This window comes from Artibeus jamaicensis, unplaced genomic scaffold, assembly GCF_021234435.1.
Source record: "Artibeus jamaicensis isolate MK-2021 breed Jamaican fruit bat unplaced genomic scaffold, CSHL_Jam_final contig_387, whole genome shotgun sequence".
Classification (NCBI taxonomy): domain Eukaryota; kingdom Metazoa; phylum Chordata; class Mammalia; order Chiroptera; family Phyllostomidae; genus Artibeus; species Artibeus jamaicensis.
Genome location: NW_026521812.1, coordinates 41,029,801 through 41,053,736, shown reverse-complemented (window position 1 = coordinate 41,053,736; position 23,936 = coordinate 41,029,801). Strand labels below are relative to the sequence as shown.

The following is a 23,936-nucleotide window of genomic DNA, read 5'->3' as shown; positions in this document are numbered from 1 at the left end:
AAACATCTTCTAGCATACACAAAGCTCTTGTTATCAAACGTATATCCTCTACAAATACCAAAAAAACCTTTTGTTTGTTTCTTCATTTGTTTGTTTTTTATTCATTTGCTTTTACTGTTGTTCACGTACAGTTGTCTCTAATTTCCTCCCACCACCCCCCTCCACCTCAGCCATCCCCACTTCCCACCCTTGATCCTGCCCCCCTTCGGTTTTGTGCATGTGTCCTTCATACATGGACAAAACCCTTCTTGAAATTCTTATTGTCTCTGCTTTCACACCAAAATCATTTGGGTAACTCTTTTGAGCAACTACAGTAAAATAAAATGGCTTCCCTGGTTGAATTCTGTATCTTATGCCTAGAATATAAGGACAGAAGAGGTACAGATGAATTGTGTAAGGTATCCACAAACAGATGGATTATTTAATAAATGTTGATATTAACTTAAGATAAAAGTTATATTAACAAAGATTTCTTAAAAGGTCAAGCACTAAACTAATATTTTAAAACTTAAAAGTAATAGTACTGCTACTCCTTTTTACAGCCCTCAAAAGCCTAAGAGAAAAACAAGTCATGCTTTCCCTATCTGCATGTCATGTCAAGTTTTAAAATCATGGAGTCTATGAAGAAAATCTTAGCCCTAATTCAAAAGCTCTATTTTTTACTATTTACTCCTATTTTTAATGAAAGGGAATGCAAGCACATTTACCTAAAAAGCCAACATATACACTCTAATAATGTGAGTACTAAGTAGACAGATGAAGGTTAGCTATACCAAAGGTATGAAAGCAGGACTGGCAAAGAAGGAGTTTTTACAAGACATGCATTTTATTTTATAATTATGCAAATATTTGCAAGCATTTTCCAAGAATTTGGGGTGCTGGTCTTTTCAAAATTCATGTTATGAGCTGGGATTTAAAATAAGAAGACTAAGCTATGCTTTAGAAACATGGAACAGACTAACAGCTGCAAGAGGGGAAAGTGAAGGTTGAAAGAAGGTGAAGGGAAAAGTCAAAAAAATATGTGCAAGACCCGGGGTCATGGATAACGAATGGTGAGGGCGTTGACTGTGGGAATGAGGGACAGGAGAAGTGCAGAGGGCAAAGAGGGAAAAATTGGTATAACTGTAATAACATGAACAAGAAAATATTTAAAAGGAAAAAATAATTTAAAAATAAAATAAGACCAAGCTATGCTAAATCTAAGCTCAACTTCTTTACTGATATGATCTTGAACAAATGATATATAATCCTTTGAGCCTCAGTTTCCACATTAATAGTTATTAAATACTTATGAATGCTGAAAAGATGTCATTAAAAATGTGTAAATAATTATAATATCTGATGTGATTAAGCAAGCATTCATACATAATAAATAAATCACTAGATTGGAACTTATTCAGTATCTGTCATACATGAGAGATTTTTACGGTTCAAGGTAATGAGAACATAAAGGAATCAGGCAAAAGATAAAAAGAATATAGAGGGGGAAAGAAACTTTAACTGAGAGTATAAGCAAAATATAGATGCTAGAAAACTGGGCATATATTTATCCCCACTATTCACCAGTATATCCACTGCCTGACCAGTCAGCAATTTTTACACCACAAACGGAAACACCCCTAGAATCTATGACAACGAGACAGACACCTTCACGATGAAAGACTGAATCCTTCTGCATAATTATTTATTAAATTTAAATTAAATCAATGCTAAATATATACATGCATATGCACATATACATATTCATTATTACTTTTTTTTAAAGATTTTATTTACTTATTTACTTTTAGAGAAAGGGGAAGGGAGGGAGAAAGAGCGGGAGAGAAGCATCAGTGTGTAGTTGCCTCTCACATGCCCCTGACTGGGAACCCAGCCCACAACCCAGGCATGAGCCCTAACTGAGAATTGAACTGACCCCTTGGTTTGCAGGCTGGCACTCAATCCACATTGGCCAGGGCTATTCATTATTTCTAAGGGCCATGGAAGTACATACATAGATAGAAAACACCAATACAGGGTGGGGCAGAGTAGGTTTACAGTTGTGAGTATGCAAAACACAGTGTTTAGTCTTGTATTATTATTTACTCTTGTATTATTTGCCATAAGAGCAACTGTAAACCTATTGGGTTGGCCCAAAAGTCCATTACATGTTTTCCATACTATGGTTCTAGTAGCACTAAGTTGTCTTTAACTTTATTCTAAACAATTTTGTTAGACTGTATTGTGACAGCTGTCATATCAGCTCACATTAAAAAAAACTAGTTAACAAAACGAATGAAGTTTTATGCAGCCATTTTAATATTGGAGATGAACAAAAACACACAACATTTTAGGCATATTGTGCTTTATTATTTCAAGAAAGGTAAAAATGCAAATGAAATGCAAAAAAAGATTTGTGCAGTGTATGGAGAAAGTGCTGTGACTGATCAGATGTGTCAAAAGTGGTTTGTGAAGCTTCTTGGTCCTATTGACATTTTGGCCAAATAATTCTTTGCTGTGAAACTGTCTTATGCATTGGAAAATGTTTAGCAGCACCCCAGCCTCTAACCACTAGAAGCCAACAGTGGGAGATAGCCAACATACTCAAAAAATCAAAATCCATAAAAGTTGTTGGTGAAAATGAAAAATGTGTCTTTTGTTTTAAGGAAAAGATGTATAGGATTTTTTGGCCAACCCAATACTTCCATCCCACCCTGTGTAATCACCATTCTCAAGAAGCAGATTAAGGAGAGAACACCAAGAGAGGATGAATATGAATGAAGAGATGAACCTTAAACTATATCCTGAGTTATGGGCAACTGTGGGGCCAAAGAATTTAGAGAACTAATTTATGCATTAAAGAAATGAAAAATCAAAAATCTGAAAACTATTTTTACAATTTTTATCTAATTTACTGTCATATTTAGAATACCAGGACCTTTAAATAAGATAACAGTTCTTAAGAATTTCAGTAATTACAATGTTATTAATGAATCCAATCTAGATTGAATGGTAATTTTTTAAATTGAGAACCATTTTTTTTGTTCCTATACTTTAAAAAATTTAATTTTTGTTCAAGTACAGTTTTCTGTCTTTAACTCCCATCCCAGCCAACCCCCCCAGTGCTCCCCACCTTCCTCCCATTTCCACCCCCCCTTAGTTGTTGTCCATGTGTCCTTTATACTAGTTCCTGTGAATCCTTCCCCTTTCCCCCTGAAATTCCCTCCCCTCCCACTCTGGTCACTGTCCGCCTGTTCTGTATTTCAGTGGCTTTGGTTATATTTTGCTTGCTTGTTTGTTTTGTTGTTTAGCTTCCTGTTAAAGGTGAAATCATATGATATTTGTCTTTCAACGCCTGGCTTATTTCACTCAGTGTAATGCTTTCCAGTTCCATCCATGATGTTACAAAGGGTAGGAGCTCCTTCTTTCTTTTTGCTGCATAAAATTCCATTGTGTATATGGACCATAGTTTTTGGATCCATTCATTTACTGATGGGCACCTAGGTTGCTTCCAACTCTTGGCTATTGTAAATTGTGCTATTGTGAACATTGGGGTGCATAGGTTCTTTTGGATTAGAACCATTTTTTACACAAGTAAGAGCATACTAGCAACACCTATCTTGCAAAGACTCAACAATAAATCTCAAACTGGTCTATCTACAAACAGAAAACATCACTCCCATAGAGACAATATAATTTGGGGATTTTATTAAACTTACCAATTCAGCTAAAAATAAAAAGATGATTCTATTTACTCACAGTCTAAGTTCAAAATGATTGTCTTTAGAACAAAATTAAAAATGTATTCAAAAAACTTTTTCCATACAAAAACCTACACACAAATGCTTATGGCTTTATTCATAATTGCCAAAATTTGGAAGCAACCAAGATGTACTTCAATAGTAGAATGAATAAATAAAATGTCTATATAATAGAATATGACCAATAAAGAGAAATGAGCTATTAAGCCAGGAAAACACATGAAGAAAACTTAAATGCATATTTCTAAATGAAAGAAGCAGGTCTGAAAAGGCTATCACATATGATTCCAACTATATGACATTCTGGAAAAGTCAAAAATATAGAGACAGTAAAAAAGATCAATAGTTGCCAGGGTTCATGAAGAAAGGAGAGGAGGGATGAGTAGGGCAAACAGGGAATTTTTAGGACAGGAAAACTATTTGGTATGATATTATAATAGTGGATAGCTGGCACTATGCATGTGTCAAAACCCATAGAATATACCATAAAAAGAGAAAACCCTAATGAAAACTGTAGACATCAGTTAATAATGATGTATCATTAGTGTGTCAATTGTAATAAATGTAGCAACTAACACAAGATATTAATAATAGGTTGATGGAGGTACATGGGAACTCTACACTTTATGCTCAATTTTACTGTAAACTTAAAACTTCTCTAGCCCTGGCTGGGTGGCTCAGTTAGCTGGAGCATTATCCCATACACCAAAAGGTTGTAGGTTTGATTCCCAGTCAGGGCACATAACTAGGATGTGGGTTCGTTCCTCAGTCAGGATACAAACAGGAGGCAACCAACCGATGTTTCTCTCTCATGTCGATGTTTCTGTTTCTCTTTCTCTCTCTCATATCAATAAACATATCTTCAGGTGAGGATTTTTAAAAAACCTCTCTAAAGAATAATATTTACTAGTAAAAAAACACTTTTCCTATTTCTTTAACAGTAAAGTAACCTTAACAGAATGGCTACAACAAAGTTACTATCTTCTTCTAATAAGTTTTATCAGTAACAAGACAATAATTTTAAAAGTTCATTTATTAATGTAACAATTACATATTCAAACTATTCCACTTTTTAATTATGTTGAAGTAAAACTATGCTTACTCGTTATAACATTGTAAGATGAACACAGAAAATATGTTTAAATATACAATTAGAAATGTTTCTCACACTGGAGGAATGATTCATACTAAAGGATAAACTAATAATTTAATTTCAACTCTGCCTTGTTGAAATTTCCCCAAAGGTATTCTGATTATATTCATTAATATTATGAAGGAAGAAAAACTGGTTTCATGCTCAAATAACTTTGGGATGTGCTGAATTAAAGTTAAAGCTATTTCTTTGCTGCAGGACTACTCAGAGATTTTGGGATGCTAGTACTTACTGGGAATTTCCAGAAGGGGAATATTATATGTAGCAATTTACAGAAAATATGACCATGAAACCTCTTCTACATGGTCATCTTGCATAGAACAGTATTCTGGCCATGGCTGATGTGGCTCGGTGGCTCAGTGGATTGAGTGCCAACCTGTGAACCAAAAGGTAACTGGTTCAATTCCCAGTCAGGCAGGGCACATGCCTGGGCTGCAGGCAGGGTCCCCAGTTGGGGGCATGCATGAGCAACTGATTGATGTATCTCTCACACATCATTGTTTCTCTCCTACTCCTTCTCCCTCTTTCCCCTGCTCTCTAAAAATAAATAAAGTCTTAAAAATATTTTTTTAAAGAGAAAGAATAGCATTATGCAGAAAACATTGAAAAAGAATACCAAATGCGAATGCAAAGGAACTCAGTTTGGCAAAGAACTAAGTATACAGCGTGAAGCTATTTTGTTAAAAAGGAACATTTCAGCTTGATCTAAGAGCAATGAAAGTCCTGAGATTTTACTTGTTAGTCAGAAAAAAAAATTGCCAAACACATGCTATGTGTAAATCATGACTGTATAAAGGGCAAAACACCCATGAGAAACTGCAAATAGGTCGTTCTGGCTAAAGCATAATACACAGTAAAACAAGAGTAGATCAAAATATTTGACCAGATAGAAAAGGGTTTAAAAATACAGTTTAGACTCTACAGCAGTCATTCATTTTTGTTTAGTAGGGAGGTAACATATAAGAATTGTTAAATCAACACAATAGTAATGTATAGGAAAGGCAGTATATAAGATAGGTCAAAACTGTGAAATCATTAAGGAGAAAGGGGAAAGAGATGTGAAATAAACCTTGAAAGAAGTAATGAAGGCAATAGACTATCATTCTATTTTATCATTCAAAAAATACAAGAGAAATCAACAATATATCTAAAAGTGAATTGTACTTTAATTTTTATAGAGTCTTGAATTTTCACAATCACTTATACGGTTAAGAAACTATTAAAAATATTTTAGATTAAAAAATACTCACACAGTATTTGTGAATGTATCAATTAATGTACCAGTACTCATACTTAGATATTTAAGGGGAAAGTTGATGTATAAAAACAAAATCACTCAAACTTTGTAGCAGAAAACTGTATTACCTTTCTGACTGGCTTTAACTATCACCTCTATATGCTTCATTGCTGCTTTTAATAGTTTCTTGGTTATAATAGATGGAATATCCACCTAGAAGAATTGAACATTAAAATAAAAAATTTTAAGTAATTATTGCTAGGTTACAATGGCAAGAACACTATGTATATTTAAAATATTGTAACATATGGTCTTAAAAAAATTAGAGGTATTATTTGGAATCTTTTAAAAACAATTTTAAAAGCACTTTATATTCTTAGATCATACTAGCTATAACGTCAGAGAATTTTTCTACCACAGTAATGAAAATACCTTAATATGCATACCTTGTAAACTCAATTTTTCTCACAAAATATCTTTATTTGTGACTTATTCTTTAATGTGCTTTAAATGCATGCAAGCGAAAATCTCAAGTAACTTATTATCCCTTTGAGACTATAAACTTGTGTCTACTGAGGTTACCTGTAACTGAACTTTTTCATTCAGCTGACAAGCTAAATCCTGGTTTTAAGGTATATGAGAATAATAATAAGTTTCATCATTCCCCATAGACATTTTTCAATTTAAAAGCTGGAAACTGTAGTGACTATGATAGTTTAGTGAGAAAGTATTGAGGGCTTATATGAATACACATAAAAGAAACAAAAAAATGTAACTAAAATAAATTGCAAATAAATAACCAAAAAGCATGTTTACTGGACTTTGACATTTGACGGGCTTATCTTCCACTACCAAACTCAACATTTTCCCTTTATCAAAAGCATGATGAGAAAATTTCATCATAATAGTGTTAAGTTTTGTGTTAACCTTTCAATTATTTTTAAATTATATATTAAACAGGAAAAAATCACAAGCTGATAAACCTAGTAAGCATAATGGATCACAAACTCACAATTTTTAGTGATTTACTAATAAAATCCAGAGCAGTTTACATGTATCTTTTGCCTATATAAGATCACTTTCTTTTTATTTTTTTAAGACTTTGGTTTTTTATTTATTTTTAGAGAGAGGAGAAGGGAAGGAGAAAAAGAGAGAGAGAAACTCCCTCTCTTTATGTCTCTTGATATGTGAGAGATATATATATAGGTCAGGTGCCTTTCACACGTCCCCATTTGGGGACCTGGCCTGCAACCCAGGCATGTGCCCCGACTGTGAATCAAACCTGTGACCCTTTGGTTCACAGGATGGAACTCAATCCACTGAGCCATACCAGCCAGGACTATATAAGATCACTTTCAATAAGACGGGTTATTTTTGCTGGTAGTATGCCTTGTTGCAAAATAACATTACTCTTCATTTTTCTCTGGCTTCTTGGTACTCAATGATTACAAATTATTTGCATATTTATCAAATAAACAACATGTTTTAGTTTTCAAACATTTTATAAAATCTTGTCTTCTGAGAAGACTCATGAAAATTTTCATATGTGAGCTGCATTTTAAAGACTTCAGTTCAGAATCAAAATGGTAAAAATAAGGGGTTTGCCACTCAACTTTAATTTTAAAAACACACACAAAAAGTATAGACCTTAAATGATTCACTGTTTTCATTATCCCCAAACTGCCAATTTATACTATTCAGTCAGTGGTAGGATAGAACATTGTACTAGGAATATGATGGCCCAGGTCTAATCCTTTGTCCACTAACTATGACACTTTGACAAAGTTTCTAACTTTTTATAACAATGGGTATGATAATGACCCATTTATTTCCCAGGATAGTGATACAGACAAAATAAAAGAAAGAATATATAGCATAAAAACTCAAACAATATCTGCAGCCCTGGCTGGTGTGGCTCAGTAGATTGAGTGCCGGCCTGCAAACCAAAGGGTCACTGGTTCAATTCTCAGTCAGGGCACATGCCTGGGCTGCAAGCCAGGTCCCAGTGTGGGACACACGAGAGGCAACCAACCACACACTGATATTTTTCTCCCTCTCTTTCTCCTTCCCTTCTCCTCCCCTCTCTCTAAAAATAAATAAAATCTTTAAAAACATATTTGCAAATTATACACCTGATAAATTAATATATAATGAACACTTACAACTCAATAATAAAAAGAGAAAAAACCCAGGTAAAAATGGGCAAAGGATTTGAAAAGACATTTGTAAAAAAAAGATCACAAATGGCCAATAAGTAAATGAAAAGATGTTCAATATCATTAGCAGGAAAATGCAATTAAAATCACAATGAGAGACTGGTTTACAACTCACTACTATGGTTAGAATCAAAAAGTGAGATAACAACTAGTTCTGGCAAGAATGTGGAGAACTCAGAACCCTAAAACACTGCTAGTAGGATTGTGAAATGATACAGCCACTGTGGAAAGCAGTCTGGCAGTTTCTCAAAAAGTTAAATAGTTACCATTTGACCCAGCAATTAAAATCCTAAGTGTGTAGCTAAAACAAATAAGAACATGTATCTCCCCTACCCTACCGAAGAAAAAGTTGTATGGAGATGCTATGGCACCATTATTCATAACAGCCAAAATGTGAGAACAATCTACAGGTCCATCAACTGAGGGATGAATAAACAAAATGCAGCATATTCATACAATGAACTATTATTCAGACATGAAAAAGAATGAGGTACTGATACACGCTACAACATGACAAACAACATTAATTGACCTTAAAAAAATTATGCTAAGTAAAAGTAACAAGTCATTAAAGGCCACAGATTGTATGTGGTCATTTATATGAAATGTCCAGAATGGACATATCTATAGAAACAGAAAACAGAATGGTGGCTGGCTAAGGCTAAAGAGATGGGGGAGAGGGGGCTTATGACAGAAGGGTATGAGGTTTCTTTTAGGGTGATATAAATGTTCTAAAATTGACTGTGGTGATGACTGCATAACTCTGGGAATACTCAAAAAACAATTGAGTTGTACACCTTAAATGAGTGAATTATAAGGCATATAAAGTATATCTCAATAAAGTTGTTACCAAAAAAAATACATATAGCATTGCTTACTTCAAGTATGGGGCACTATGATTTTAAAATCACTAGGCTATCTAAAAACCTAATGTAGCAGAGTTCTACTAATACCTATAGGTGAATTCACTGTAATGAATCAGCTTTTTGATCAATTCATTTTTATTGACTTACTCTAAGTTACAACTTAACTAGCTTATAATCAATCAATTGATATTTCTTACTAAATCTTTTATTCTACTTTGTCTACTATTAAATTATCTGCTACTGTCTCAGAACCTTTTTAAAAATATGATTAATGTTTATCAACATTTGTCTATCTACAAAAATAACAAATGGTGAACAGAAAGAAATTCATGGAAAAAGGTAAATAACAGCATCAACTCACCACCATAAGAGTTAACAGTGATAAGAATATTTATGACCTTAATATACATATTAACAAGCTTCAATATGTGAGCTTTGCTTTCAAACTAGAAAAATGCTTCATGTATTATCTTCCAGCCCCTTCCACTTAACTATATAAGGTTATTTCCCATGGAAATAAGTACTATTCTACAGAATGGTTTTTCATGCCTGGATAGGAATCTGTAGTTGGCACATATTATACTAAATAACCAACAATCATCATTAAATAAACAGTTTTTCATTATACTGAAATGAGTTCTTGACATATATTTTTACATAAACTCTGATCAATTCTTTAAATTGTTAAAAATAGAATTAAATTTGGGAGTACAACACTTTAAATCTTTTATCAGAGATTTCCAAAGTGCCTCCCAACGTAAGAGTTAAACCAATTGGGATTCATACTTGCTCTAGCTGTTCTCCCACAATTTTTTCTTTCCCAAACTGATAGGCAAAAGAATGGTATCATATCAAAAAAACTGTATTTATTTGATGAGATAACATAATTCCAATTATTCACTGGCACTTTATTATTTGTGTGAACTGCTTATTCATTTTTGCATTATTTTTCTACAGTAGTTGACTATACTGTTCATTTCTAAAATTTGTACAGAAACCTTTAACAAGATTTACCTTTATCTTTGTTTAATAATAGCAGAGATATTATATACCAATTTACTGTCAATATGTTCAATTCTATTGAAATGACAAGACAGTAGACAAGCATGTATACCTACAGCCAACACACTATAAGAATATCTGTGGGCAAAGACCCAAACATACACAAAGTATCGTTCAAACATTTTAAAAAAATAAATCATAATCATTACCATTTACACAGTAAATTCATCAAAATGGAACATGACTATTTTTCTTATAGTTGCCTTTTTATTTCTAATTGCTACAAACCAAGATATGCAAGCATTTAAGTAAAACTGATCAATGAATCAAGTCATCCATTCATCTTTTAATCTTAAAAATATGAAAAGTGGAAAAAATACATACAGTATAGGATAAAGTAAGTAAAAGATTTTTAAAACTCTTTTTAGTAATCATAAAGGTCCCAAATTCCTCATTATAAATATATACCTTGTGAATCCTTCGAATTAAGACAGATGCAAAAAAACGTAGTGTAATCCTCAATTCATCAACAAAGGACTCATCATCTGTTACATCCCTTCAATTGAGGAGAAAAACAAGCATTTAGCAGTTCAGAGAAATACACAGCTTCATTTTCTAGAAACCAAAGAAATCCTGGCCAGGTAGCTCAGTTGGTTAGAGCACTGACCCGACAAGACAAGGTTGAGGGTTCAATCCCCAGTCCAGGCACATACAAGAATCAGTCAATGAATACATAAATAAGTGAAACAAATCTCTCACTCTCATCTATCTCCCTATCTCTATTTCTCTCTCTTCCCCTCCTTCTTCTCTCCCTAAAATCAATTTTTAAAATAGAAAGGAAAAAAAACAGAAACCAAGGAAAGTCTAAAGCTTCCTGTCTTATCGATATACTTATCCTATTTTCTTTTAATAATGTATTACTGTACAGAATAAAAGACAGAACTATAAACAGAAGAAAATAAACATCTCCCATAAGTCTAGTACCAAGATGATCACTATTAACTAAATTGTAGTATATGAGGTCTGTCGGAAGAAGTGTAGCCATTGCTAATATAACAAAAACAGTTTGCATGACATCAATGTAACCTAGCAGCTGAGAAGAGTGGTCTGGAATGTGCGTGTGTGAACAATGACAACTTCACTGTAATAGTCAGTGGGGGCAGTAGAAGCTGTTGAGTGAGTATGTGTACTGTGCAGCCATCACATTCAAAACAAGTAAGCAGAGCAATGACTCTGCATCAAATTTTGCATTAAGACTGAATCCTCTGTAGAAACTATTCAGATGATTCACAACAACATGCCTGCTCATGCATCACATCTTATGCAGAGTTTTTTGGCAAAACATCAAATCACCCTCGTGACTTAGTCCCGCTAAATCCCAGATTTGGTGCCCTGTAACTTCTGCCTTTTCCCAAAACTAAAATCACCCTTAGGGAAGAGATTTCAGACCATCAATGAGATTCAGGAAAATACAACAGAGCAACAAATGGGGACTGGGAGAACTGTGTGAGGTCCCAAGGTGCCTACTTTGAAGGCAACTGGGGCATCATTATCCTGTGTACAATATTTCTTTTACTTTGTATCTTCTTCAATAAATGTCTCTATTTTTCATACCACAATTGCGTGATACTTTCTGGACAGACCTCCTACACTTCCACGTAGACATCCATATTTATAGTCATACTTTCATAATACTAAGATCATTTTCTAAGCATCATCAAAGAAATTTCTAAGAAACAAATTATAATTTTGAAAAAGCAATAAAATTAAATATATAATTTTTACTTAGTTTAAAATATTTATAGATTAATAATATAAATCAATTCCAAATATAGGAGAAAAAAGTGTTTCACTCAAAAAAGAAGAAATTGAAATTCAAACTTTTTAAACAGAACGACCCATGGACATGAACTGGGGGGGAATGCCGGAGGGAGGGGAGTTGTAAGGTAGAGGGGAATAAAGTAAAGGGAAAAAATGGGACAGTTGTAATAGTATAATCAATAACATATGCTTAAAAAAGAAACCTCAAACTTTTTAAAAAGAAATTTTAACAACCTTCCTCTAAGGAGGTACTTTTCATTTTCCTAAGGTCTTGAGGTCCCTAAAAGAATTAGGACACTTCCCTTAATCAAAGTAAGAAAGAAAAGTATGTGTAATGGTGATATACAGAACTGATGGTGCTGTTAGGTCCCTTGGTAGAATAATGAAGATAATTTTACCAACCATCCTTCCCATTATGAACTCCAGCTAAGGGGATGTTACACCATCAATAGCTATATTAAGAAAAATATATATACTTTAACATTTAGAAATATAGATTATATGTCTGAAGAGTCATAACTTAGGGGGTGAGGAGGAGGAAGTCTACACAGCCATTAGCTTTATTTAAATGGCAAATGCCCCATATTTAAGCCAAAATCGAACATAAAAAATTAATTTACATTGCTTTTCAGGAAAATATGCCATATAAACTGGATATTACATTTGTTTTAATACACTATGGATCAATTTAACCACTAGCATTTTTTAATTAGAAAATTCAAAATATACTGAAACAATATGAAATTAGGATACATGTCATGAAATACTGCATCTATAATTTGTGTTCAAATATATAACTAAATATTTGATGCTTATATTAAGAAAATATGTATTTATTAAATGAGGTAACTTGGATTTATAATTCTCAAACTATATATTTTGAGATTTAGAGTATTTTCTATATTTTGCAAAGTACAGGGCACTTTTACTATCCATAGTAGATATGAACAACAAAGTTACTTTGGAAAACAAAATCTTAATATTCCAGGAAAATGCTTTTAAAATTATCTGTCAATTTAATGAAATACCTGAATATAAGTTTTCCTTCTAAATGCAAGACCTCATAATAACAATGGGAAATCACATGAAAAATTCACTAGTGAAGGAGGTCACATAACTGGATCAAATGAGCAAAAGATAAACATAGTTGCATGCTGAAATTCTAAGTGGAGGATAAATGGGATTGAAGGTAAAAAGAAATGTTCATGAGGATGGGAGGTGAGGGAGGGTGGTGGCGGGAAAGCGGAGACAATTGTGCTTCAACAACAATAAAAAAAAGAAACGTTCAAAAAATAAATGCATAATGATATTTCAAATATGAAAAGCCTACACAAAATACTAAATCATTCATTATATTCAGGAGTGAGGAAAAATTCTACAAGTTACTTTCTTTCAAAAAGCGGCCTACGTTTCTTTCCTCTTTGCTATCACTAAACTATTAATTGATTGCTTACATTAGTGGTTATTAACTAGGGCCAATTACGCCTCCTAGGTAACATTTAGCAATCTCTAAAAACATTTTTGGTGATACTTTAAAGTATGAGGAGGATATCTAGTGGGAAATGACCAGGGTTACTGCTAAATATCCTTTAATCACTGGTACAGCACTCCACAGCAAAGAATCTCTTGGCGTAAAATGTCCATAGTGCCACAGTTGAGAAATCCCCACCTACACAAAAACACCTATTAGCACACTTCACTTAATTGTATTCACTATACCAAAGAAAAAAAGCTTTATAGAAAGAACATACCTGTACCACGGATAAACAAAGTTTTCCAACACTAATTCAAGAACCTGCATAAAAATTACATTTTAAAGAAAAAATTAATTAACTAAATCTGGGAAATACACTACTAAGCAATATATAATATTATTGAGAACCAATTTTATTAGCCCAATCACTAACATACACATGGTAAGATGCATTTGCCAACCTTACATGGTGGTTGTGATAATCAAAGAGAACATATGAGAAAACCCTTGAAAAACTGTGAAACTCCATTAAGAAATTACTATTAAAATGAGATAGACATTTCTAAATATTCTCATTAAAAACAAATGTTAAATTGTTCCTGACTCTGAAGCTTCACTGAACCAAGAAAGTTCTTTGGAAAGAAGGAAAGCAATAAGCTAGTCTTTTGTATTCTTAACTCTCTCTGTAAATCGGTATTCCCAAAATAGAATGAAGAAACAAGTACATAAGACTTGTTTGACTCCTTTTAAGGGGTCAAAATTAAGTGTCTGTGATCCCTTTGAAGAGAGGATAGTGGCTGGAAGCAGGCAAGAAGGGAACTTCTGGGTTGCAGGCAATGTTTTGTTTCTTGATCTGGGTGCTGGTTATATAGATATGTTCAATTTGTGAAAGTTTTAGCTGTTCAAGTTATATATGAAAAAGTAACAAAAAACACAAGAAACCCTGGATAATAAACCTTCCATTTTTTTAGTCTGGGTGTAGCAATATATTAATTTTTAAAAGGACTTGCCACACTGGACAGTAACTTTAAAAATCAGCAGAGAGGGAATGAAACAATGTGTCTGGTCTGACTATATACCTATGTACCTTCTCTGACAGCAGTAATGAAGGTTGTGAATTCCCTAAATATAAAGGCAACAAGATTTGGATTTTTTATTACAAAAACTAAACATTAGTTACATTGCCCTCACTGGTGTGGCTCAGTGGATTGAGCATCGGCCTGCAAAAATCAAGAGGTCTCTGGTTCCATCCCCAGTCAGGCCTGGGTTGTGGGCCAGGACCTCAGCTGGAGGCATGTGAGAAACAACCAATCCGTGTATCCCTTGCACATCAACGTTTCTCTCCCTCTCTTTCTGCCTTCCCCTCTCTTTAAAAAAAATAAAATAAAAAATATATTTTAAAAAACCTAAATATTAGTTATATCTGCTGGGATATAAGCAGGGATAGTGTATCAGAGAGATTAGAAAATTTACCATTAAACATTTGGTCTTACTTCATTCCCAGATTCAGAAAGATCAATCACCAAACACTACTGATTTTACATCCTACATAACTCTTTTTTACAGCCCCACTTTTCAGGTCCTCATCATCTCACCCCTATTGTGTAGCAATAGCCTCTAAACGAATCTTCCTCCTTACAAGCTAGCTTCCATCCCCATCTTCCAAAGTGATCTTAAACATATATTTTGATCACATCCCTCCCTTGCATGAAAGCCTCAATATATCAAACCACAATATATCAAAGTAAGAAAAGTGGAGCTGCACTGATTTTTGAAGGGGCGGGGGAAAGCTGCATAGCAGCAATTGAGACCATTTATTTCCTTTTTACCTCCCACTGCATCCTGTGAGTCACATCTAAAAACTCTAGTTACACACTGGCTTCTGTAATCAATTAAACTTCTTCAGCATGGTTCTTTTAAGTCTTTTAACAATCCGATTTCAAAATGGCCATATAAAAAACGGTTAAAGACTAAGCCAGACCTGAGTTTTAGACTGAGTTCTGCTACCAACCAGCTATGAAACTTCAGAAAATTATTTAAACTCTCTAAACCCCAGTTTTGGTTAAATCATCTCTAACAGCACCTACTTCACAGGCTGTGTGATTACATGTAATATTGCGAGTACAGTGATTAGCACAGTGCCTAATATACTATAAGTAATCAATAAGTATTAGCTACCAGAATACTGTCTCTTTACTGTCTGTATCTTCCACATTTTACTCTCCAGCTTACTGAACATTATACCTTGTTTCAAAGCCTCTCTTTCCTTTCAAAAGCTCTTTCCAAACCCTGATATGCCCTTCCCCAAACTCAATCTGGCAAACTTCTAGCCATACTTCCTGACTGCCCCCCTCAACAGTTTATGCGCTACTTCTTCTGTACTAATAATATACCTTATATATTTGTTCCATTATTCCCTGTATTACATTATATTATAATTACCTGCTTATACATGTAATTCCCCTCCCAGGATGAAGTTCCTAGAAGAAAGGAACCATACCTTATCTCTTTTCATTCCTGGAGCCTAGTCTAGCTCCTGCCTATATAGCAAGATCTTTTCAAAGGAATGTTTTTAAATTTGGAGCTAATATTTATCGAACACCAATAAATGCCAGACACTAGGTAAAGAGTTTGGCGAAGTTTCCTTTTTTATTTTTAAAGAAATAAATCACCCCAGCCCTGACCAGTGTGGCTCAGTGGGTTGAGTATCACCCTGCAAAACGAAAGGCTGCCAATTCAATTCCCAGTCAGGGCACATGCCTGGGGTTCAGGCCAGGTCTCTAGTTGGGGGCATGCCAGAGGCAACTGATCAATGTTTCCCTCTCACATCAATGTTTCTCTACTTCTCTTTCTCCTTCCCTTTCCCTCCCTCAAAAATAAATAAATAAATAAATAGAAATAAATGAAGTGTCAATGACATAAAAAAAATTGTCTTGCTAGAGATCTTGTCTTCAAAAGACTTCAAATCACCTGGCTAGTATAGCTCAGTCGACTGAGCCTGGGCCTGTGAACCAGAGGATTGAGGTTCGATTCCCAGTCAGGGCACATGCCTGGATTGCAGGCCAGTTCCCAGCAGGGGCTGCATGAGAGGCAACCACACATTGATATTTTTCTCCCTCTCTCCTTCCCTTCTCCTCTAAAGATAAGTACATGAAAGCTTTAAAAAAATTCAAATCAGCAATCTCCAACAGAAATATAATAATGTGATCCACATGTATAATTTTAAGTTTTCTATTAGCTACATTTTTTAAACAAAATACATTAAAGTAATTTAATGGCATATTTTATTTAACACAATATATCCAAAATCTTATCATTTCAACATGTAATCAATGTAAAATATTTAATAGCACAGTTTATGTTCCTTTTTCCTAAGTCCTCAAAATCCAGTGTATACTTTATACATACAGTATATCTCAACACATTTCAAGTGTTTATTTGTAGCCACATGTGGCTAGAGGCTACCATATTGGACAGCACAGTCTTAAATCAGGGAATCTTGAGGATGAAAAACACCTTATAGTGGAAAAAGTCAAAAGCCATATGACTTCACTCAGATGTGGGATATAAAACTGAAAGCAACAAATGAACAAATAAAAACTCATAGATACTGAGAAGACCATGGTTTTTACCAGAGGAAAGGGGGATGGGTAAGGTAGTGAAGGGTAAAAGGTGTCAAATATATGGTGACAAAACAGATTTGACTTTGGGTGGTGAACGCCCAATGATGTATTACAGAATTGTACACCTGAAACTTATATAATTTTATTAACCAATGTCACCCCAATAAATTTAATTTAAAAAAATAAGACCTTACAGAAAAAATAAAAAAGAAAAATGCCAGGGGGTTGGCCTTCATGCAGCAAAGTTTCAGCTACAGATGGATACAAACTGGGAAAAAGAATAATTAGGCAGGATTCAGATGTCTAATGCTCTTCTTCAACTAATTACCATTCCGTTTCTTTTTAAAAATTTTATTGTTGTTCAATTAGAGTTGTCTGTATTTCCCCCCCACACACTATTCAATTTCTTAATTCAATACATGTATCTCAGCTACCAACAATGTAGCCAGTCCTACACTTGGTTCTGGGAATAAATAAGACCCCTTTGCATGCCTTTGAGGACTTGACTGCTTCCTCAAATCAACAGAGAAGACAAGTCTCTAAAAGAAATAACTATATATAAAATACATTACAAAAAAGGTACATATAAAATGTAACTGGAACAAAGATAAGAGAACATGCTTTTCATTCCTACATTATGCAGAAACAGTGAAAAGAAATCCCATTTCCCATTCTACCCTTCAGTAAGTGTCAAAACTGGGGTCATAATTCAGTAAAATATACATTTGCTCCTTGTAGCTCAGGTTCTTTGTTTTGAAAATATAACTGATTATTTCTACTGCCCTATCATAAAAATAACTCCTATGTATAGGAGTTAAGCAGTAACTAGGTAGAACAGTACTTTCTTTGGTTAAAATGTCCATTTAAATTAGACATGGGATCTAAAAATATTTCTAGCTTACCATTCAAGTAGCATAGTTCATAATAATCAACTATCTTGCCAGGAATTAATTTGGTAGCATATATTAGATGTTCCATAATTCAACTTTCCATAAGTATTTAATATTTCTTGCTTGAGCATATTTGGCAATATTAATTAAATCAGTTACCTCTGAGAGAGATGCATCAACCTTGGAAGAAATTTTCATGTCTAGCCATGGCTGGTAGTTTTCAAGCAGCAAGGAAGGCCTAAAACAAATCATACAGTTAAATTGCTTGAAATCCAAAATATATTTGGAAGGATCAACAAATAAAAACAGTTCGACTTACCTATGTCGTTTACATTTCACTTTACCACAAACAGCACAGCAACGACCTTGAGGAAATAATTCTTGAAGTCCTAACTGCTAAAAAAAGGGAAATTGGGGGAGGGGAGGGAGAAATATATCTTTATTTTACATACTATCTTTACTAAAGAGAATCAATTTTTCCAAAGTTTGTTGATTAATGTATGACAAAATACTTTTTAAAATTATTGTTTCCTTTAACACTAAAACCACTCTTGGTAATAAATACTACTTGCTAAACTAAACAGACAACAGCCCAAAAATCCCTAATGAAATGCTTTACAATACCTAAGCCATATTTCCAAGGTTACATACAATTCAATTGTCATGCTTGTTTATTAAAAAAACAATCAATCTATTTTTGAAAATAATGTTCTACTGCAAAAGTACAAGAAAAAACTAGTTTCTATTTCTCCGAATCTTGAATTCAGTGAGGGAGAAGCTATGTGGTAACGAGCAGGGTTACAGAGCACCACTTTCATGTGTGTTTTCTGGAGTAGAAATACCAAACCTGAGATGAGGGACTGCATCGATTTGAGGAATTATCATGTAAGACTTTAAAAGATCCCATTAAATCCTGATTAACACAATACAGACTTTACCAGAGATAGTTTTAATATACTACCATTTTCTTAAATTTCAAAAATACAAATTATTTTGGTTAAGCAAATTGATTAATTATATGGAACAAAACAAATAGACATTTAGGAAATTAACAGGGTTAGTTTCCTAACTGTGCCTGTCCCTCAGAACGACCTGGAAAGCTTTTGTAAAAATACTGATTATGCCCTTGTGGCTCAGTGAATTGAATACCAGCCTGTGAACCAAAGGATCACTGGTCTGATCACCAGTCAGGGCACATGCTCCGGGTTGCAGACCAAGTCCCTAACAGGGGGCACTTGAAAGGCAAGCACACGTTGCTGTTTCTCTTCTCTATCTCCTTCCCTTCCCCTCTATAAAAATAAATAAAATCTTTAAAAAAAAAAGAAGAGTACTGATTACAAAGTTATTACAGAACTATTTAATCAAAATCTGTAGGGCCCAGGAGTCTTTACAGATTCCCCAGGGGATTCTACTATACAACCAACTATGGGAATCTCTGTTTAAATTTACTGTCCTCATTGTTAAAATAGTTAGAGGACACCTTAAAACTGTGGATACAATTATCTGAGAATTTTGTATTTTCGTTTGTTTTTTTTTTTAAGATTTTATTTATTTATCCTTAGAGGGGAAAGGAAGGAGAGAAGGAGAGAAATATCAATGTATGGTTGCCTCTTGTGAGTCCCCTGTTGGGAACTGGCCTACAACCCAGGTATGTGCCCTGACTGGGAATCGAACTGTGAGCCTCTGGTTCGCAGGCCCAGGCTCAATCCACTGAGCTATACCAGCCAGGGCTGTATTTTCTTTTTACAGCTCTTCCTAGGAGAACTATAGACCTTAAAATTATACACATATATAAATTTCACTTTGAAAATTTTATGATCTCTTCCATTATTAAGGAGTAGATTATTTTTTTTTCAATAATCACTGCTTTAGCACACTTTCAATGATAACATCAAATGGCACAGGGTCATACATACTGACTTTTATAAATAAGAACACATAAATTTTACCTTGGGTTTGTATTTTATCGTGAAGAATATATTTGGTAAGAGAGAATCAGGCCCTAATAAGCAGTAGAATGTGACAACTCCAGCAACAAATGACCAGAAGATCATTAAAACAGGAAGATACCTTAGAAATAAATGAAAATAAGTATTAGAATCAAAATAAATATAACACTAAGTTGTTCCTTCATTGATTTAACAAGTATTTATTAAGCACCTACTATATCAGACTGAAGCACTTTCTCAAATCTTGATTTGCTGTTATGTATTTATTAGCTTATAAGAATCACAGAATATATGCTATCAAAAGAACATTTCAGTTAAAGTATGAAGAAGTATATTTTGTAAGGTATATAAAGGTCTAATCATTATGTTGTACAATTGAAACAAATGTATTGCCAATAGTAATTAAATTTTAAAAATAAATAAATAAATAAAATGGGGAGAATCTTAAAAATAAAATATTAGGAAGTATAAATTCTCAATATTTCTAAATTTGGTCCTTAGGACGTCATGTTTAACTTGCCTATACGTCATCTTGCATCTTCAATCTTGCAGATTACCATCTAGTGATATTGTACTATTCATACCCCACCAAAATTCTTATTTTTCATTAAAAAAAAATAGCCTTGGCTGGTGTGGCTCAGTGGACTGAGTGACAGCCTTTGAGACAAGAGGTCGCTGGTTTGATTCCCAGTCAGGGGACATGCCTGGGTTGTGGACCAAGTCCCCAGTTGGGGGTGACCAAGAGGCAGCCAACTGACATTTCTCTCTCTCTCTCTCTTCCTCCCTCCCTTCTTTTCTCTCTAAAAGTAAATAAATAAAAATTTTTTAAAAAATTTTACTGAGTGCCTATTTTATTCTACACAGTACTAGGTTGTGAGGACATAGCAGGAACCAGGAGTGCCATGGTCTCTATTTGCATGGAAAATGCTGTCTGGTAGGTATAACACGTAAGTACATGAGTGCAATACAGTGTGATCATATGTTCTATATTATGACAGAGAAAGTACACATAACATGGGAACACCTGAGGCAGAATAAACAGCCCAAATTTGAAATGACAGAAATTTTTTTCAGAGAAAGTAATGTCTACATAAAAACTTTGAGTAAGAGAAAAACAACAGAATAGCATAGGGTAGAAGAATGAGGGACTGGAGGTGAGGTACAGGAATTCAAGCAAGAGAACTATGTGGCTAAGATCTGAGCACAGTTACAAGGAAGAAGCAGGTTTGAGATTAATCTAAAAAAACCAATGTCATAGTGTTACAAGTTAACAGTCATGTTCAAGTGTCAGGCAGCCCTCATACTGCACAGTTCTGATATGCACAAGTTTCAGTTATCAGATTTTATGAAATATCAGCCCCCCCAACTATTCAGTCAAAATGACAGTTACCACATTATGTTAACTGTAAGTAAATGAAGTAAGTATAATAAACTTTGGTGCTGGCTTTTCAGTCTACAAATGACTATGTAGTAAGAAGAAAATGAAGTCAGTCCACAGAGAGAAGAAAAATGGAAGTGAAGAAAACATCCACTATACACCTATTACTAAACTCTCTCACTCAGCACTTAAACATTAACAAGGTTACCACCCACTCGAAAACCAGCCAGGGCTTAATGCTGCCCGCAGAATGAAATACGAACCCCTTAAACCTTTATGGTCCCTTTCGATCCACTCCCAGCTCACCTTTATACCCTTATTTCTTCCCATTCCTTTATACAAAGCTTCACTCTAATTAAAATAGCACACCTGAAATCAAGTTAAAAAAAAACAACCCTATGGAAACTACCATAGACAACCACACTGTTGTCAATGAGTTTTTGTTTGTCTTATGTCATCTCAATAAATTCATGTCTAGAAACTAACTCGAGGTATAGAGGTATTCACAGAGAAAATAATGATATTCATGTCCATAACTGCTTATCAAAGATCATTTTAAGCCAGACAGATATGATTCAGAATTCTTACTTTTTAGGATTCTTGCAGAGTTTTATAGTACATATTTCATACATAAGATAACACCCCCAATGAGGTCTGATTCAGTATACCATAATCAGATGTTAATATGTCTGCAGTAAAACATGAACAATAAAAAATAAGAAATAAATACTGTAAGTAGTCTTACATCTGTTCAGGTCAAGTTTTGTAATTAAATGTAATTAATTGATGCCAAAGTTAGGAAGAAAATTACTTCTTCGGAGCTTTTTTGATTTCAGAATTACAGATTAGGGATTGTAGATCCATATTTAGACTGAAAGACAATAAATATTACATGCAATATGTGTGGGCTATAACTAAGGCATTATTTAAAAAGGAAACCGATAGCTTTAAATGCATTAACCCCGAAGTTCTCAACCAAGGGTGATTTTCCCCTACCAGGGAACAAATGGAGACATTTTTTTATTGTCACAACTGCAGATAGTAGAATTGGAGGAGCGCACTATTGACGTCAGGTGGCTGGAGGCAAAGGCTCCTGCTAAATATCCTAAAATGCACACAGAACAGCCCCCCATTACAAAAAAGTATCCGACCCAAATTAGTGGTGAGGTTGAGAAACCCTGCATTAATCAGAAAAAAAGACCAAAAAGAAATGCTGAAAACCAACAAGCTAAGCATTCAGAAAGTTGGGGGGGGAACAGCATATTGAAATGTACAAAAGAGAAAGGAAACAGTAGAGAAGAACAAATCAATAAAATAAACAACAATGACCAGAGATAACAAAATATGTTAGTTCTTTGGAAAAATTAATAAAATAAGGAAACCGCTAGCTGGATACTACTGAAAGTTACTAGGTCACCAATTTCTCTAAACACTAATTAAGAGAAAACTAAGCATTTACCCTACTTTTCCAATTTGAGCTGCTCTTCATTGTTACTAAACAGACCTACTGCATCGAATAAAGCAATTCTACTGAAAAAAAAGGAAAAAAATTCAAATTTAAAACTACAGAAGGAATGAAAGAAAGAGAAAATCATCATGATGAAGTAACTATAATGAAGTAACTGACTCAGGGAATAACTAAGTGGTAAAACAAATAGAAAGTTTGTTTTGGTTTTTGAAAGTCTGTTTTATACCTTACCTAGCAAAGTATCAGCTATCATCACCTGAATCCACAAAAAGTGAGGCTACTTTTGATATAAAAATGATATAACAGAAATACTTGAGTGAAATATTTCTTGTACCAAAGTATTCTTGTACTCCACTGAAAAAATCTAAACCTAAAAGAGCCTACAGATCTAACTCCCTGTCTACAAAAAATGTCAGAGTGAGAATAAAAAAACAACATGAGAAAACCAACAGCAAAATCCAGAGTGTGCACAAATCACCAAATTTCTTCAAGAAATCAAAGGCCAGGGAGGGGAAAAAGAGAGAGCAATGAAGAATTTTCTAAGTCAGGATAACAAACTATAAACTATGGCTTCTGGGCCAAATGCCACGTGCTTTGGTAGAGCCCTCAACCTAAAAAAGGTTCTCACATTTGGAAATGTGATGTGGAAAAAGGGGGACTCTTTTACACTATGGGTAGAATGCAGATTGGTATAGCCACTGTGAAAAGCAGTACGGAGATACCTCAAAAAATTAAAAATGGATCAGCCTTTTGATTCAGCAATCCCACTTCTGGGAATATATCCAAAGGAACCCAAAATACTAACTCAAAAGGACACAAGCAGCCTTATGTTCATTTCAGTGTTACTCATAATTGCCAAGATATAGAAGTAGCCCAAGTGTCCACCAGTAGATGAGTGGATAAAACAACTATGGGACATTTATACAATGGAATACTACTTGGCCATAAAAAAAGAAAACTATACCATTTGTGACAGTATGGATGGACCTGGAGAACATTATGCTAAGTAAAATAAGCCAGTCAGAGAAAGGCAAATACCATATGATTTCACTCATATGCGGAATCTAATGAACAAACTGAACTAACAAGGAAAATAGAGACAGACTCATAAACAGAGAG

At 34.1% G+C, this 23,936-nt stretch overlaps 1 protein-coding gene across 6 annotated transcripts in view; it reads right to left on the bottom strand.

Annotated features, from left to right (window-relative positions):
* The window catches only part of SNX14 (sorting nexin 14), a 91,153-nt gene that overhangs the window by 56,631 nt on the left and 10,586 nt on the right, over window positions 1–23,936 (bottom strand). For 2 of the 6 annotated variants that reach the window (XM_037143827.2, XM_037143824.2), the window contains exons 2-7: window positions 19,972–20,092; window positions 18,342–18,418; window positions 18,182–18,260; window positions 13,787–13,830; window positions 10,683–10,770; window positions 6,259–6,343 (exon numbers count right to left, since the gene is read on the bottom strand). In XM_037143827.2, the coding sequence (XP_036999722.2) occupies window positions 6,259–6,343; window positions 10,683–10,770; window positions 13,787–13,830; window positions 18,182–18,260; window positions 18,342–18,418; window positions 19,972–20,092 (494 nt within the window). Of the gene's footprint in view, window positions 1–5,125; window positions 5,235–6,258; window positions 6,344–10,682; window positions 10,771–13,786; window positions 13,831–18,181; window positions 18,261–18,341; window positions 18,419–19,971; window positions 20,093–21,937; window positions 22,039–23,936 lie in introns of those variants that run through there. The other 4 variants (XM_037143828.2, XM_037143829.2, XM_053664754.1 and 1 more) reach the window with 3 other exon arrangements.